The 15411-nt window shown below is 42.2% G+C and overlaps 2 protein-coding genes across 3 annotated transcripts; one reads left to right on the plus strand and one right to left on the minus strand.

The window, feature by feature from the left end:
* The first annotated feature begins 2858 nt into the window (after positions 1 to 2858).
* LOC125291956 (mitochondrial ubiquitin ligase activator of nfkb 1-A) lies at positions 2859 to 4735 on the plus strand. 2 transcript variants are annotated; one of them, XM_048238988.1, is made up of 5 exons: positions 2860 to 2962; positions 3265 to 3338; positions 3421 to 3508; positions 3636 to 3756; positions 4119 to 4735. In XM_048238988.1, exons 1-5 carry the CDS (start codon positions 2863 to 2865, stop codon positions 4609 to 4611), a joined length of 876 nt encoding a protein of 291 aa, XP_048094945.1. In that variant the 5' UTR covers positions 2860 to 2862; the 3' UTR covers positions 4612 to 4735. The 2 variants fall into 2 exon arrangements, with proteins under 2 accessions (XP_048094955.1, XP_048094945.1); XM_048238998.1 differs by having other exon boundaries at positions 2859 to 3338.
* A 707-nt stretch (positions 4736 to 5442) lies between these two features.
* eif2b5 (eukaryotic translation initiation factor 2B, subunit 5 epsilon) lies at positions 5443 to 13344 on the minus strand. The gene is made up of 16 exons (XM_048238573.1): positions 13164 to 13344; positions 12527 to 12651; positions 12240 to 12425; positions 11564 to 11741; positions 11334 to 11414; positions 10612 to 10689; positions 10190 to 10502; positions 9860 to 10005; positions 9625 to 9769; positions 9345 to 9446; positions 9038 to 9145; positions 7782 to 7872; positions 7568 to 7691; positions 7034 to 7159; positions 6625 to 6735; positions 5443 to 5917 (listed from the first exon to the last, which is right to left on the minus strand). Exons 1-16 carry the CDS (start codon positions 13314 to 13316, stop codon positions 5861 to 5863), a joined length of 2124 nt encoding a protein of 707 aa, XP_048094530.1. The 5' UTR covers positions 13317 to 13344; the 3' UTR covers positions 5443 to 5860.
* Positions 13345 to 15411: the final 2067 nt, after the last annotated feature.

Consider the following 15411-nt stretch of genomic DNA (forward strand, 5'->3'; position numbering starts at 1 on the left):
ACACACAAACACAAACTCTCTCCACTGCCAAAAATGGGCACATGAGCATCAGAACTGGACCATGGAGCAATGGAAGGCTGCCTTTGAGGACCACAACAATTAATTCAGATACCACAGCTTGAGAGTACAGGCCTCAGTCAATGGGTCAAGATTGTCATGGTTGATTGGTTTTTATATATTCCATATTTATTTGGAACCCTGCTGTTATTCTACCTTGAGGACACCTAAAGCATTATTGATGTAACGTGACAGATGTTATCTCTAGAAAGGATGTTTAGACAAGTGTCAGGAAGCTGAGTCCCCACTGAAGGCCAGGTTAACTGGGAGAACGCCTTGGTGGTGCTCACGTTTGCTCACCAAGACCTCAGCTTTAAACACGAGGCATGTGCTTCCCCTGGTTTATTTTTAGCCATATTGATTGTTTTCCAAGTTCTTTTCTTAGAGCAACTTTGTCAATAGAGGAAAGGCCACGAATCCTCACAACATCAGAGTAAACGACTGCTGGATGGCTTTTGATATCACTATATTCATTATTATTAGACATTATTGGTAGTACTAGTTAATGAGACAGTGGTCATGAGACAGATCACAACGGGCTATTTTTCATATGCGCCATCCAAACAGCTTTATTATTTGATTATATAGTTCCAAAGAATGTTCCGAAAGACAAGGGACAACAGGCAGGCTGGAAAATGGATTCCCACTTGGTGAGTCAACCAGAAAAATGCAGTCAAGGGCATCCTGTTGTTGTAAACCAAAGCCATGACCTTCAGGATATGAAATCACTGCAAGAGGAGTTTCCTGTGATTCTCACTGTTAGCCAGACTTGAAAAGGCCACATGCATGAACGATGGGGATTTTATTCATGCTGAAAGCCTTCATTTCTGTGAGGAATGTCTGTACCTCTGACAAGGAAATAATAATAACAAAAAAGTATGCCCAATGCAGCTTATAATAGCTTTACATGGGTAAGTAAGACGACAACTATGACTGACTGACAAAATAAGATGGTGTAATCACCTAGCAGAGAGAGAAGGAGAGAGATAGAAAGAGAGAGCGAGAAATAAGCTAAATTTAATCTAACGATGTCTTTATAATGGCTTCTCCCCTACACATAGGTGTACTGTCTCCAACTATACAGAATAACATGTCGAGACCTATGTTATAGCTATAGCTTATACGGCACTGACCTCAGTGTGACAGTACTGCCACCCTGTGTTCCAAATAGGAAATTGAAATATCAAAAAGTTCTCAATAACATGCCATTTTGACACGGGCTTACCACCTTTATTGAAACACATTTATGCTACTTTATTTTCTTTTCAATTTCTGACAAACACTATTATTGTGCAATTTTATTAAACTTGACGCCCCAAGATCGTGCACTGAGTCGTGCAAAAAAGTTAAATAGGTTTGTAAATTGTACATGATCATTGTGTACACTCTAACCTACAATAAGGTTAACATGTAAGAGCTTGTGTCTTTTGGTCAACACATGCCCTGTGCTGCTCTATTTGTCCACAGGCAACTCAACTGCTTATTGATGTAAAGTTTTTAGAAGTTGAAAGTTCATAGTCTACAACAGATCAACAATAACAAAGGCAGACGCTATTCGTTCTAACCTGCATTAGTATTAGGCCTAGGCTATTTGAAAGAAAAAAGTCTTAATAAATGCAAACAAACAGCAAACTAAGGCTTCCTAAAATAGGAAACAACAATAATAATCAATAAAACAATAATCTTACAGTCTAACAATAACCACAAATAGTTTGAAAGAACAGTAGTTGATGAGGCCTATGATGATTGATCAAGGTAGCCTAGCCTAGACATTCAAGATTTAGTAGGATTCTTCCATCTTCCATAACATGTCTATTAATAGCATGATTTTACAGGAGTTTTTTTTACAACTGCTAATACACTTTTTAAAGCTCTGTTTCTTTTCTATCTACGCACAAATCCAACTACTGCATATACAAAATCATATCGGGAAGCCTCATATCTCCTGCTAAATGAAACACAGCATTCTAACTCAATTGTAAATACATCTCAAAAGCATTTGCTTCACATTGTAAACACTTACATCATGTACACTGTTGCTCAAAACCTAAAGCTCTTCTGTCTTGGGCTTTCATGGAACTTTCCAGTCATCTGCAGAGAGATACAGTGAACATGTAAGTAACAATTAAAAAATATTGACTTTTTCTATTAATCTCCTGTTTTGTTGTGCGAATACAGCATTTTACAGCACACAAGAAAAATAAACAAAGCAAAAAAAAAACACCACATGTAGATGGACAGAAGCCAAAAAGCTTATTTTTCCAATGTAAGAATTGTGTGTGTGTGAGAGATAGTGTACATGTGAGGAGTGTGTGATAAAGTGTTGCATTTGATAGGTTGTGTTAGAAAAAGGGAATCAAAGTTCCTGTTAGATTTGTGTGTGTTTGGTGGAGAGTTGTATGCAGAATTTTGCTAAAAGTGTTTGATGAAATTAAAAACTGATTGGAAAAAAAGCTTAGAATGAGTGTACGGTTTTGCAGATTTGGTATGGAGTTATGGTGTTTGAGTGAGTTTCAAAAGTCATGTGACATGCAAAAGATTTTATGTGAAAGCAATTGAACTGTAAATAACTGAAAAAACTGTAAATAGTCTAGGACAGGGCCAACTAAATTAAGGATTATTTGAAAGTCAGCCTAATGGATGTGACTAGTTCTAGCCTATGTCAGAATCCTATTGGCTGCAGGTACAACCAAACACCAACCACATCACCGGCCTAGGACGGTTTCAGAAGAAATGCTGTTTTTCGATTGGAGGGGAAAGAGAGAAGAGGCTGTCACCTGCTAGCAAACAAGGAAGGGCAGTCAGATGCTGCTGATAGCCCTCGTTACACTGGTTTTGGTTTCACTCACTCACACTCAACTCTTAAATGATACAAGAAAATATTGTTTTAGTCGACATAAAACGGGTGAGTGTTGCAGTACGTTTGAAAAGACTAAAGGCCCAGCTTTGTGTGGTTCGTTGTGAAGTTGCTTGGTCTTGAATTCCTCCCCTCAATGCGTTGCGTGCGTGCTTGCTTGACTCCAGGTAGTTTGGCTTACAGGTAGAACCTATAGCCTACTTGTTTGTAAATTCTCAGTTTGTTCTACCCGATCGATTTACTGGATGTCGATGTCTTTACTTGAACATATAACTTTCATTATAAATTGAAGTTCATACGTTTTATAAGAATGAGCGACACATTCGCTACGCCCTTTGCACTGCTAATAGGGTCCAGTTTCGCTTTCTCTGGATTGTTCTACCACTTGTACCAAGAAAAGAAGAAGGAAATAGTAAAACTTAAGGTAAGGTGCCAAGAGGATACTCTACGTTGGCTAGACCTACATGATGGCCTAATTTCGTCTTTTGTGTTGTGACACACTGTAGGAGATACCGAAATTCCAACCAGATCATCACCTTCTTAGAATTCTAAAAGCATCTCCGCAACATCGACTTCAGTATGTTGCAGTTGAGGGTAAGTTTAGAATGATTGCCAAAACTGCAACAAAGACGCTGCCTCATCCTTAGTTTCTGTAATGGGAGCAAGTATAATATTTTGAAGAAGTCTATCCAAAATAGCCATGTTCTCTCTTCCTACTAAGGTGTGGTTCAACCTGATGGTGAGCCCTTGGCCAGCCAGTTTGTGCCTAAATGTTTTGGAGTTGTCCAGAAAGTTATTGTTCAGGAGGACTGGAAAGTGTGGAACAACATAACACAGAGATGGTTAGTATGGAGCTCTACAAGACAATCTCTTAAAGATAAGAAATAGCAAAGGTTGAAAACACATGGTCATCAAAATGAACCATGATGCACAAGTGTCATAGCATAATCTATTATCCTTTAACCATATTCTACACCAGGTTCTCATATTAGATAGATAATAGATACTTTTAAGATATGAGGTTCAATGACTTTCTTCTTTATAAATAGTCCCAACTTGTGCTCTATTGCATGACATGGAATCTAGCTGCAGTTTTGAGACTGAAGGGGTTGAAATTGCATGCTGCTAGAAGTGGCCAAAACCTTGGGTGTATAAGGACCTTATATTTGAAATCTATTATCTGCTTTCAAAATGTATATCGCAGGTCTAACAAGACAATGGACCGGAAGGTGAACAGCAACACAGTACCGTTCAGCTTGGCGAGTCTAGGAGCCTATTACACAGACATCCTTGTGAAGGTGCAGTCCCCACTGGACTCCTCGGAGGACTTCCTGGAGCTTGTGCACCAGCAGCGGAAGCGCGCTCAGACAGGCCTAGTGGACGCGGTGTTGCAAGGCGTGAGCGGCGAGAAGCCCGTGAGCCAGGACGTGCGGGAAGAGATGCTGAGGGTCGGCACGTCACTCACCGCCTTCGGCGAGGTGGTCCTCGAGTATGGCGATGGGGTCCGGATACAACCGCCCCGGGACGGCCGGACCTATGTCTTGTCCGTAGGTGATCACCGCAGCTTCATAGAGAGGCACGAGAGCACAGCAGGGTGGTGGAGAGCACTGTCGGCTTTCTGTGGCATCACAGGATCGGCCGTGCTGGCGGGGATGATCTACGACGGTAGCAAGGGACGAGGTGGCAAGAGGAACTAGTCTTAACTCGACACACAGGTGGTGGGAATCATTAAATGGCAAGGCCTTGAACAGAAACTAAATATAGCCGGTAACCTGAACAATTTTGAACAAATCAGTTATTTAAATTTAATGACTACCAGTACTCCTATTATGTCTTTGACTTTCTACTTTTTATCAAAATGTGAAATGTGCCCATGGAATGTGAGGAGAAGCAAAAAGCTTGGCTGCAGCAACAGCAGCCTTCTGTATCGCCATGAAAACGCACTACCTCTCCAGAGTGAAATCATGCGGTCAAGTATTAGGTCATAGATATGAATACCTAGATACCACATTGGTATTCATATCAATGTATTAGGTGCTGCAAGGTTAGGGGTGTTCATTATCCCGGAGAGGCTGTGGGGAATCCTTCCGACCTTGGGTACCATGAAAGGCGCTTTAATATTATTATTATTATTATTATTAATCAATCAATCCTCATTTGTCAAAACAGTGGTGTTTGTGTTTAAGCCATCTTTTCTTTCACAGGAGTTTGCCATTAATACTAACATGAAAAAAGTACCTGAAGCAATGTTTCTTTTAACAATTAATCCCATCGTTGTCTCTTCCTAAGGTCCACTACCACTACCACTACCTACCACTGTCCACCCTCCACTGTTCTTACCAGTGGTTTCGTTTCCTCGTAGGGTGGTTTTGTAGCAGTTGCCCCACTTTCACTTTAAGTGTGATTGGCTTAACCTCTGGTTCTGTACTGCTAGTCCGCATTCTTAAAACATGATTGCAACACTGCTGCTCGCCCTCTCCTTAACGCCTACAATGTAATGTTATAAAATCAGTGGTGCGCCAATCAAATTGCTTTCCATCATATTTTTGTTTACTGGGAATTATAAGCAATTGTTCAATCATACAGTATTTTGTGTTTTTCTCTTTTGATTAACACAAAATATTTAATGAGTACATTTCAACAAATATGCCTCACCTGTATGTGGATTTCCACAGCCAACTAATTAATTGTTGCAACCATGAAACCGCTGACAAAAATATTAAACAATGCTAAAATCAGCCGTTTCTCTGGCAAACTTGATGACCCTGATTTAGAGGAGTTAACATTGTTATGCCAACTATTCACAGGCACAAAATAAAACGGCACCAGATGCAAAATATATATAAGAGTTCACACAGATGTCCATGTTGGAGTAATCCCATGCTGTGCGCTGGGTCAGGGTGTGTACTTGGTGTGTCCATCTATCAGGCTCCTGCAGTTCCCATGTCAGTCCTCCTCTGATGACTCCTCTGCCTCCTCCAGCCACTTGATGAACTTCAATAGCTGAGGAATGACACAGCTTTTTACTTTTATTATGAAATCAACTTTCACTTCTAGAAACACTATTATCAAAAGTGCACATGGTGGTGGTAACAAACACATGATTTTGTATTAGGTGGATTAAATCCAAATCAGTATGCTGCTATAAAGGCTACATAATAAAACCCACTGTCTGTCTGTTCCATTTATTTAGTATTATTACACGTCAATTAAGAAAGGAATGGTATATAAACATTCAAATTAAGACAGATTCAGTCTTTTAGAGCAGTGGTTCTCAAATGGGGGTACGTGAAGGCACTCCAGGGGGTACGTGAGATTTTAAAATATAGCCTACATATTTTTAAAAAGTAGAATCCATACAAAAATACTTTAAAAACAATTATTTAATAAATATTTCAAGAAAATATAAGTTCATAAAATGAATTTTATATTTCAGTTTCAGTATTTCAGGAGTCCCCCCCCCCATACCAGGATGGTTCGACCCAACCTGTCACATGCCACCTGCCATCACCTGTTTTAAGTCTTTTTTTTTTCCTCAACTAAAAATGCTTTGCGCTGTTTAGGGGGTACTTGGCTGAAAAAATATTTCACAGGGGGTACATCACTGAAAAAAGGTTGAGAACCACTGTTTTAGAGGCTAATTCCTATCAGCTCAGCAACAACTCTATTTAGGACTTAAAAAGCTCGGGCCCTGTTAGTTGTGGGCTTACCCCTTGGTTTTTGCGTAGCTGTTTGCCTTTGTCTGAGGTGACCCCCTGAGAGAACCAACGCATGATGGCATCCTCCTCCAGAATCTCCAGCTGGTATGTGTTCATCAGCACCTGAGGCAGGGTTGATAGGTTAGCTTAGCCAGTATGCCGAAACTTCAACTCCGACAGCTCCAAAGAGAATGGCCGTTTTGTGATGGCATATAGAGAGACTGTGTGTATGAATCTGCAAATCAGATGACTCAAACCAGGAAAGTAAAGTTGAAAAATATGAACTTTGTCCAAGCTCCCAAGTCAAATAACCACTACATTTACCATTTTCCACTCTACGTATCACTATACCCATATCTCTAGCCCTTTTCGTGTCAGGCTCCAGACATGATAGGACAGGCTCTGAAAGAGCCGCTCTTACTTTGACCAGCGCTCCCCAATGACCCTCGTGTTCCAGGAAAAACTCCTCCATGGAGCCCAGACAGTCTAGATGGTCCTGGGCCCTCTTCACATAGTTCTTGAAGACAGGTGCCCATTTCTTTAAAAGCTGTGAAAAGGGAACAGAGAAGCTTTTTTTTCTTGGAGAGCTATTATCATTTCCTGGCGAGCTTTAATAATCAATCTTTAATTGTCATAATTATCCTATCAGAACAAATGGAATGGATTAACTGATTACCCATACGCTGCTCAAAAAGTTGCCTCATTTATCACCTTTATAAGCATACAGTTATGACCTCCAACATGTATGCTTTACAACACTGGTCTCTGATTTGAGATAAGCCCAAATATACCAAGCAATCTTATGTTGGATGATTAATTATGTACACATTTAGAGTTAGAGAATTTGTACATGTGTAGAAAAAAACATTCCATTGAAAAGTCCTGTATACTATTACACCACTGGTGTGTTACCACCTCACTGTTAAATGTGACTACCGATCCCAGGGCCACCCACCGGGATGAGTAATGTGCAGTACTGGGCTGTGTTCAGCTGCTCCCCCTGCTGGTAGAAGGGGTACTCCAGCACTACTCTCATGAGGATCTGCATGACTTCCTTCAGGGTGATATTATAAGCATACCTGTTGGAGAAAGCAAAACAAAACAATAATTATATAGATATTTTTCTTTATTCATATGTATGCAGGTAAATTACTGTGTAAATGTCTTACTTGAGCGAGTTGATCTCTAACACGAGATTGTCACAGCCAATGTTCTCCTCCAGCCCTCTCTGCAGAGTGCCTTGAACCTCTGTCTGGAACACTACACACGCACAGAGAACAAGAGAAATGCATGCACAGAGTGGGGGTTTAGTGGCATGGCCGAATCCAGACCCATTCTGAAATCTCAGTTGAGGTTGAGAATTGATCAGAGGACACATCGTTCACTTCTGATTTCCATTGAGGCGTAATCAGAAGTGAAACTTAGTTGGTCAAAGTTGACTGATATATTTGCAGATGCTTTCTTCCAAAGCAATATGGGCTTGCAACGGTTGGTTTGGGAGCCGAACAACTGTCAACTCTACCACCGCTCCACAAATTGGTACATTAGGCTCTTACCAAATGCTTTCGGAAGTACAGCAAACACATCTTTCTTCTTCTTGTAAACAAAGCTTTTAAATGCAGTTGTTTGCTTAATTCCAAAGAACAACCAACACTGATGCCATCAATGCAGCCAATGGTAGTGTTCAACTCGCTGCTAACTGTGCTCCTCTGTCTATCATCATATAATGCCCGCCCCATGCCAGATAAGTGGTTGCGGTTGAGACGGATCTGCTGAGTAAATTCAAATGCGCTCACAGATTCAACTGGGTTCATCCAGGCTTGGTGCATAGACCATACACTAATCCCATCCCAACACTGAACATTATTGCTGATTGGAAAGCCAATTCGAACTTAGCCACGCCCACAAAATTTGAGGTCGGGAAGTTCAGTCTAGCCTTGGTCCATTGACAAGCCTTTTTGAACACTTGAGAATTGGGCGGACCAATCAAGTTGTCAGGGCGGGCTTTATACAATGATGGACAGATTAGCAAAGGTGTCTATTCATTCATGTGACCTGAGTGTACTTCGGTTGAATTTGTTTACAGCAAAAAGCTTGTCGCTAGAAAAAGCTACACATCTATATCGCTATTGTGTCTGCTGTACAAGATATTGCCGGCGCAATAACTCTAAAAAACAGAAAATAGTGATTAAGGCATTTGTCGAGAAGAAGGATGTTCTGACTGTTTTCTGCAGGATTCACTGTAAGCGGTTTCATTGCTCTGATTGGTTAGGTCTATCCAAGTGTGTGCAGAGGCATTTTCCCCCCTATATCTGTTGGACACACGCCCCATAATCACATCCCAATGCTTCAGTTCCAGACTCAAATTCTGAATAGAATTTTGAGTATGGCTACGTCAGGCTAGACTCCAGGTGATCCTCTGCACCTTTCACGTCGTCGAGCTCTGGAGACATGCCCCGGCTTCCTGGGTCCTGGGAGCCTTCGCTGGCCTCGCTCTCACTGTCACTCTCCAGGTCAGCATTCAGCACCAGCCCTAACAAACAAACGCACAAACAAATATCAGGTTACCTCAATACAGGTACATTAGCCAGGACTAACTGGCTACAATGCTGGGTGACTAGTTAAGCTAAGAAGCATAGGTCTATAGTATGGATTTTATGTATTGGAGAGATTGGACATGAAGCAGTAGTGTGCAGATAGATCTGGCTTTGCAGAGAGCTGGGAAACCTCACCCCATAAGCACTGAGCGAGCTCATCGTCCTCCGTGTCATCCAGACTAGGGTTCCTCCAAATATAGCCTTTGCCCTCCGCTCCGACTTCAGAAGGGTTGAATGCTATAAATTAAAACATAAACATGATGACAGATGATAACAGATGACAAGGACCACCCAATATAAAAACTACAAACGGAGTTGTACTTGAGCTATGAATAAAAAGATTCAAATGTCTTAAGCAAAGTCCAGAACACAGCACACACATCCTAAGTGGCTTTAAAGTTAACCTTTAACGTACCCTTCTGCTTCATTACACCTTTGCTATGGCCAGTCTCAGCGTCATCGCTCAGGAACTCATCTTCATCCTCCTCCTCCTCCTCATCTGGATGGTGCATGGACACCACGGTCCCCTCTGACAATGTGAGATTAGGTCCAACCACAACCTGTGCCAATCAGTGTGACAAAACTACTTGAGAGCTGTTCTTCGGATCAGTCAAGCAATTACACAGTAATGATGAGTGAGTAAGCCTTACATTGAATGCCAGGACACACTGTTTCTTCAGAGTGACGCCCTCTTTAACCACCACGTTATCGCAGATGACTGACTGATGGACCTCCACATTGCTCGCAATGGTGACGTCACTCCAGATGTAGGCTCGGTCCAACACCACATTATCCCCTGAGAGAGCAGCATTTGCAGAGAGGGTTGTATTATATTACAGTAGTATGAAGTAAACATGAAGCAGCTTTCAATGTATTCCCAACATCAGCAATTTCAAAGATGCTTCTTGAAATGGTACATTTTCAAGTCACTTTGCAATAGGAGTAGAGGAAGAAAGCTTGTATGTAGGTTTGGGCGGTACCTATGGAGCAGTTAGCCCCGATGACACTATTGGAGATGAAGCAGTTGGCTCCGATGCTGGTGTCTCGTCCAATGAGAACGTTCTCCTCCATCTGACTGCCGTGCCCCAGACTGACTCCTGGGCCCCGGTACACGTTGTGCCTGGAGTGGGTGCAGCGTTGGCCCTCCTGGTCAGCGAAGTTGGCCTCTGGGGTGAGGGGGTAGACCCAGCGCCGGACCATGTCTGATGAGACGGCGTCGTACATGAGCATGTTGGAGACGCGAGCCCCGTAGCCATCCTTGGTGACATGCATGTGAATCTGGTTTCCCAAAATCTAACAGGAGGCAAATTGTGTGAAACAAAGTTACACTTGATGAAAATATGTAACACATATAATAATGTGGAACTTTCTTTAATTATTGAATTTTCTCTGTGGAACATACCTCCTCATTGACCAAAAGCCCTCGGACAAAGTCATTTCTGGTTTGGTAGTCAAAATTGTCAGTAAACAGCTCAGCCACCTAAATAAAACCAAATCAAATTTAGTAATAATCATGTCTTTGAAAAGTCAAAAGAATAATGAACCCAAGCACATAATAGATTATCATGTAAAAAGCAACTGCCTTGGACCCTATTTAAATCATATGCTGTAGATTATAAAATATTTCCATATACTGTTCCTGCTGTTGCACTACCCTTACAGAATCCCTCTATGAGTGATAGTGCATGTGAGTGATCCAAACCTTTGACTCCCTGAGTAGGACAGAGTGAGTATTTTATAAACAATTAGCTAGTTTTCGCATGTGTATAGAAATGACCATAGATAAGGCACTTCACACAGCCCTACGCTGAGCCCTGAGGGCAATTCCATGGAAAATTAAATTTTTTGTAACATCCATAACGCCAATAAAATGTGATGGTATGGTATGATGTGAATGATTACATGGATTTGAGCATTTGCTATTTTTGGCTGAAGAATGTAAATGAGAAAAATGCACAAAAAATGAATTATCATTCACATCATACAAATGCCAAGGCATTTCACTGGCGTTATGGATGTGACAAAAATGTTCCGTGTAATTGCCCCTGATAAGGCTCCATGGTGTGTGTTCTGCAGAGATATTGTATGCCATGCACTACAGAGATAATAAAGAGACATGCTTACTTGTAGGGAACAGATGCTGATGTGACAGTCTAGGAGATCATGTTGAATCTCATATTCATCACTCCCACTGTGGAAAATATTCTGAAAACAGAAACAGATTTTACAGTAGTCATTCATTCGGATTTAACTATTGTCTCAATCATGGTTGTACCATTGTTATATTACTGTTTTACTAACAAAATGTTCTAACAATCTAATGCACAATAATAAATTAGCTGTGTATACATTACCATGGGAAACTGAAGTTTCTTCAACCCCTGAGTCTTCTGGTAGTGAAGAACACGCTTACTTTTGCTGTCCATGGCCACTATAATATCATCTTCACCACAGCGGGACTTATGTCCAGGGGAGGACTCTTTGAAGATCATGGTCATCACAGACACATTCTTTTCCAATTTGCGTCTTTGCCTAAAGGTCAAAGTGTAGTTTATGGAACAAATTCATCATCTATACATAAATTACCAGTATAAGTATATATACTCTTTTGATCCCGTGAGGGAAATTTGGTCTCTACATTTATCCCAATCCGTGAATTAGTGAAATACACTCAGCACACAGTGAGGTGAAGCACACACTAATCCCGACGCAGTGAGCTACCTACTACAGCGGCACTCGGGGAGCAGTGAAGGGTTAGGTGCCTTGCTCAGGGGCACTTCAGCCGTGGACTACTGGTCGGGAATCGAACCGGCAACCCTTCGGTTACAAGCCTGAAGCCCTAACCAGTAGGCCACGGCTGCCCCAAAACGACTGCTCAGCGACCCAGACCGCTCACAACACCTGGCAATGACAACATCCACTGGTCCTAAGCCACCATCAGTATCGACCTCAATGCATCAGGCATATCTGTGTACATAAGTGTACATAATTGTCATAATTGCTAAGGATTGCCTCTACACAGATACTCACCGATGTTCTTGTACTGCTTGGGTGACATCAATGTTGGACACCACATCTCCATAAACCAAGATAAAATCTGAACGGATCAAGGCCTTGGCATCAACATCTCGCAACACATCACCCAAAGATCGGTAAAGGTCAGAGGTAATAATGTGCACTGTGTTTGGAGAAGTGGGGCGGCACCACTTTGACTTCCTATAATCATAAACAAATGAACGAGGCCAGGTAACATGAGTATGCACCATCAATAGTATAATTGTATGTCTAAGTCATGCAATATGAAATAGCACACTCACAACAAATGGTCCTTTATCTTGTTAGACATCCAGCAACAGAAGACAAACGTCTCTTGAACACCGGTTGCGGTGAGAAATTCTAATGTGTAATCAATCATAGAGACATTCGCTAAAGGTAATAGTGCCTGTAAAAAAAAGTAAAATAAACGTTTCAACATTAACCTGCAACGCTAGCAATAATGGCTAATGTGTATTACTTTAAGACATTTTGCTCTTCTACTCAACCTGCTCTGAACATATGTTTGGGTATGGATAGGATGTGAGGTTGTTTATCACACGAAGGACACAAGCATGATGAAACTGGTTGCAACTAGCATTCATCGCTGACACAAGGGATGCTAACGTAAGCTTGCAGCAAAATAACATTAGCGACTTCATTCAAAAAACTTTACTTAGCTACCTAGCTAGCAAACGGAGTTAGTAGCTAACAACACTATCAACTTAATTATTGCTACAGGATATGTAATTAATGTAAACGTAGGTACACATGTACTGGTTTGTACTGTTAACTGGTTAGGCAAGATGAATTGTAAAGGTTAGTAAGAACATTTAAGGTTAAGTGAAAGCATCCCTGTATCACATGCGTGTTTTCAAACGTGAGGCTACTAGTCACAGCAACACTGGATGTGATACATACGCGGGGCTGGTCTTTAGTGATGGGGAAAAACCTGCGGTTGAAGCTGTCAGCAATAAGTACAGCTTGAAGTGGCTGTTCCTCTTCTTCTTGATCAGTTGCACCTTTACGGCCAGCATTTCCAGAGCGGCTCTGCTTCGCTACCCTACCTGCCATGTTTGACACCCGTCTGTTCTGAACCGACTGCTACAAACTACGGAAAGCCGCGTAAGACAAATTCTGCAACCCAAATCATAAATGTGTATGAATATGCCACATAATAGGCAGGCAGGGAGAGAGAATATCCACATTTAAGCAAAGGAAAATGGTCCCAGGCTATTAGCATACAGATAAAACTGTTGTGGAATTGTTTCTGAATAACTTCAGATTGAATAAAACTGACATTTAACTCCACAGTGGTCTAATACAAATGCAGGCATAGGCTAGCATTCTAAACTCTGCTTTCATACTTCTGTTTTCCAAAATTGATGTCAAATCCACAAATGACATGACTGGACAACAATAGTATTTTTTTATTTTGTGACATTTGTTTGATATGAGCCCAAAATGAAAACCTCTGTATGTAAAAACTGTAAGAACACACGTTCCTTGCTAGTTTATTGGTAGTTTCATAAAGCATTCACATACTTGCATAAAAGGAATAAATAACATCAGTCACACACAGAGATGTTTTGTCCAATAAATACAATTTTTAAACATTTATTTTTTTGCTGTAAACAATATCTTTTCAAGCCTTAAAGATGATATGCTGATAAAGTCTCATCATTGTGTATTTCATGAACAATATAAACACCTAAAACAGCATGTCTTCCCTGAGTGTATTTGGAGTTAATGAGAAAGAGTCTATACTTTGTTGTGGAATGCAGAAAGGTCCTCCCGAGAAGACAGTGATGATAGCTCTTTGCCATCGGCTACGTTATAGGGAGCAAGAAGTCAGAAGACTTAGGCCTACACCACCATCACTAATAACATGGTATGGTCTGTTTGTGATGCTTCTTTGCTTTTTCCAGAAAGTAGATGGTTTATCATTGCAACACCATTCAAACTATTGTTGTAATTATGAAGAGAAATGCTTAGAAAAAATAATCCAGAGATTGTTCATTCTACTTAAATACTGTTTTCATTGAAATGTTGTCTAGGGAATCTTCCTAGCCTACTGACTGTGGAATGGTTGTAGCCCTCATCTGCAGATAGGATCAAATCAAACCAGATGAGTGCAGGTCACTTTGGGGCCAGACACAATAGGCTACAGTGTTACTTCAGCGGACAGTCATAGAGATTTTAAGGATGGGAACGATTAGTGTGTTTAGTGAATTTTATATCCAACATCATCCAACTGCCTGTGGTGGAGGAGCTCAAAGTAGTTTGAAGAAAAGTAAACAGCAAAGGGCATGTTCTGAGTTCTAAGTTGGACTAAGTTATCCTCAGCCTTGATACCACTGAGTCTAACACTGCACCAAAATCGACTGAGTCACCTTCAGTCTTGACACCATCAGGACTCAGGAACCAAAATGTTAAAGTTGGCCCTCAAGTCACAAGTGTCCAGTGTCTTGAGCCTTGGGCCAGGTGCCATTTGGGTTCCTGTGGAAAGCAGCCCATGTTGTCAATGGCACTTGGTAAATAATAGTATGTATACATAGAGTTTTAAAAATAAATACTATGGCATGGCAACAAAGACAACTTGCATATCAACGCACGCACGCACGCACGCACGCACGCACGCACGCACGCACGCACGCACGCACGCACGCACGCACGCACGCACGCACGCACGCACGCACGCACGCACGCACGCACGCACGCACGCACGCACGCACGCACGCACGCACGCACGCACGCACGCACGCACGCACGCACGCACGCACGCACGCACGCACGCACGCACGCACGCACGCACGCACGCACGCACGCACGCACGCACGCACGCACGCACGCACGCACGCACGCACGCACGCACGCACGCACGCACGCACGCACGCACGCACGCACGCACGCACGCACGCACGCACGCACGCACGCACGCACGCACGCACGCACGCACGCACGCACGCACGCACGCACGCACGCACGCACGCACGCACGCACGCACGCACGCACGCACGCACGCACGCACGCACGCACGCACGCACGCACGCACGCACGCACGCACGCACGCACGCACGCACGCACGCACGCACGCACGCACGCACGCACACACACACACACACAGACAGCCAAGCACATATGGAGGACATAGGTGAGTGAGCAGGAA

The sequence above is a fragment of the Alosa alosa genome, chromosome 1, assembly GCF_017589495.1.
Source record: "Alosa alosa isolate M-15738 ecotype Scorff River chromosome 1, AALO_Geno_1.1, whole genome shotgun sequence".
In the NCBI taxonomy this organism is placed as follows: Eukaryota; Metazoa; Chordata; class Actinopteri; order Clupeiformes; family Clupeidae; genus Alosa; species Alosa alosa.

Coding starts and splice junctions, on each gene's coding strand:
- LOC125291956 (XM_048238988.1), top strand. CDS start 2,863: ATGCTGCTGATAGCCCTCGTTACACTGGTTTTGGTTTCACTCACTCAC. Junction 2,963..3,264: donor TTTTAGTCGACATAAAACGG/GTGAGTGTTGCA, acceptor CACTGCTAATAG/GGTCCAGTTTCGCTTTCTCT. Junction 3,757..4,118: donor AACAACATAACACAGAGATG/GTTAGTATGGAG, acceptor TGTATATCGCAG/GTCTAACAAGACAATGGACC.
- eif2b5 (XM_048238573.1), bottom strand. CDS start 13,316: ATGGCAGGTAGGGTAGCGAAGCAGAGCCGCTCTGGAAATGCTGGCCGT. Junction 12,426..12,526: donor AAGATAAAGGACCATTTGTT/GTGAGTGTGCTA, acceptor TTATGATTATAG/GAAGTCAAAGTGGTGCCGCC. Junction 11,742..12,239: donor CAAGCAGTACAAGAACATCG/GTGAGTATCTGT, acceptor TTTGACCTTTAG/GCAAAGACGCAAATTGGAAA.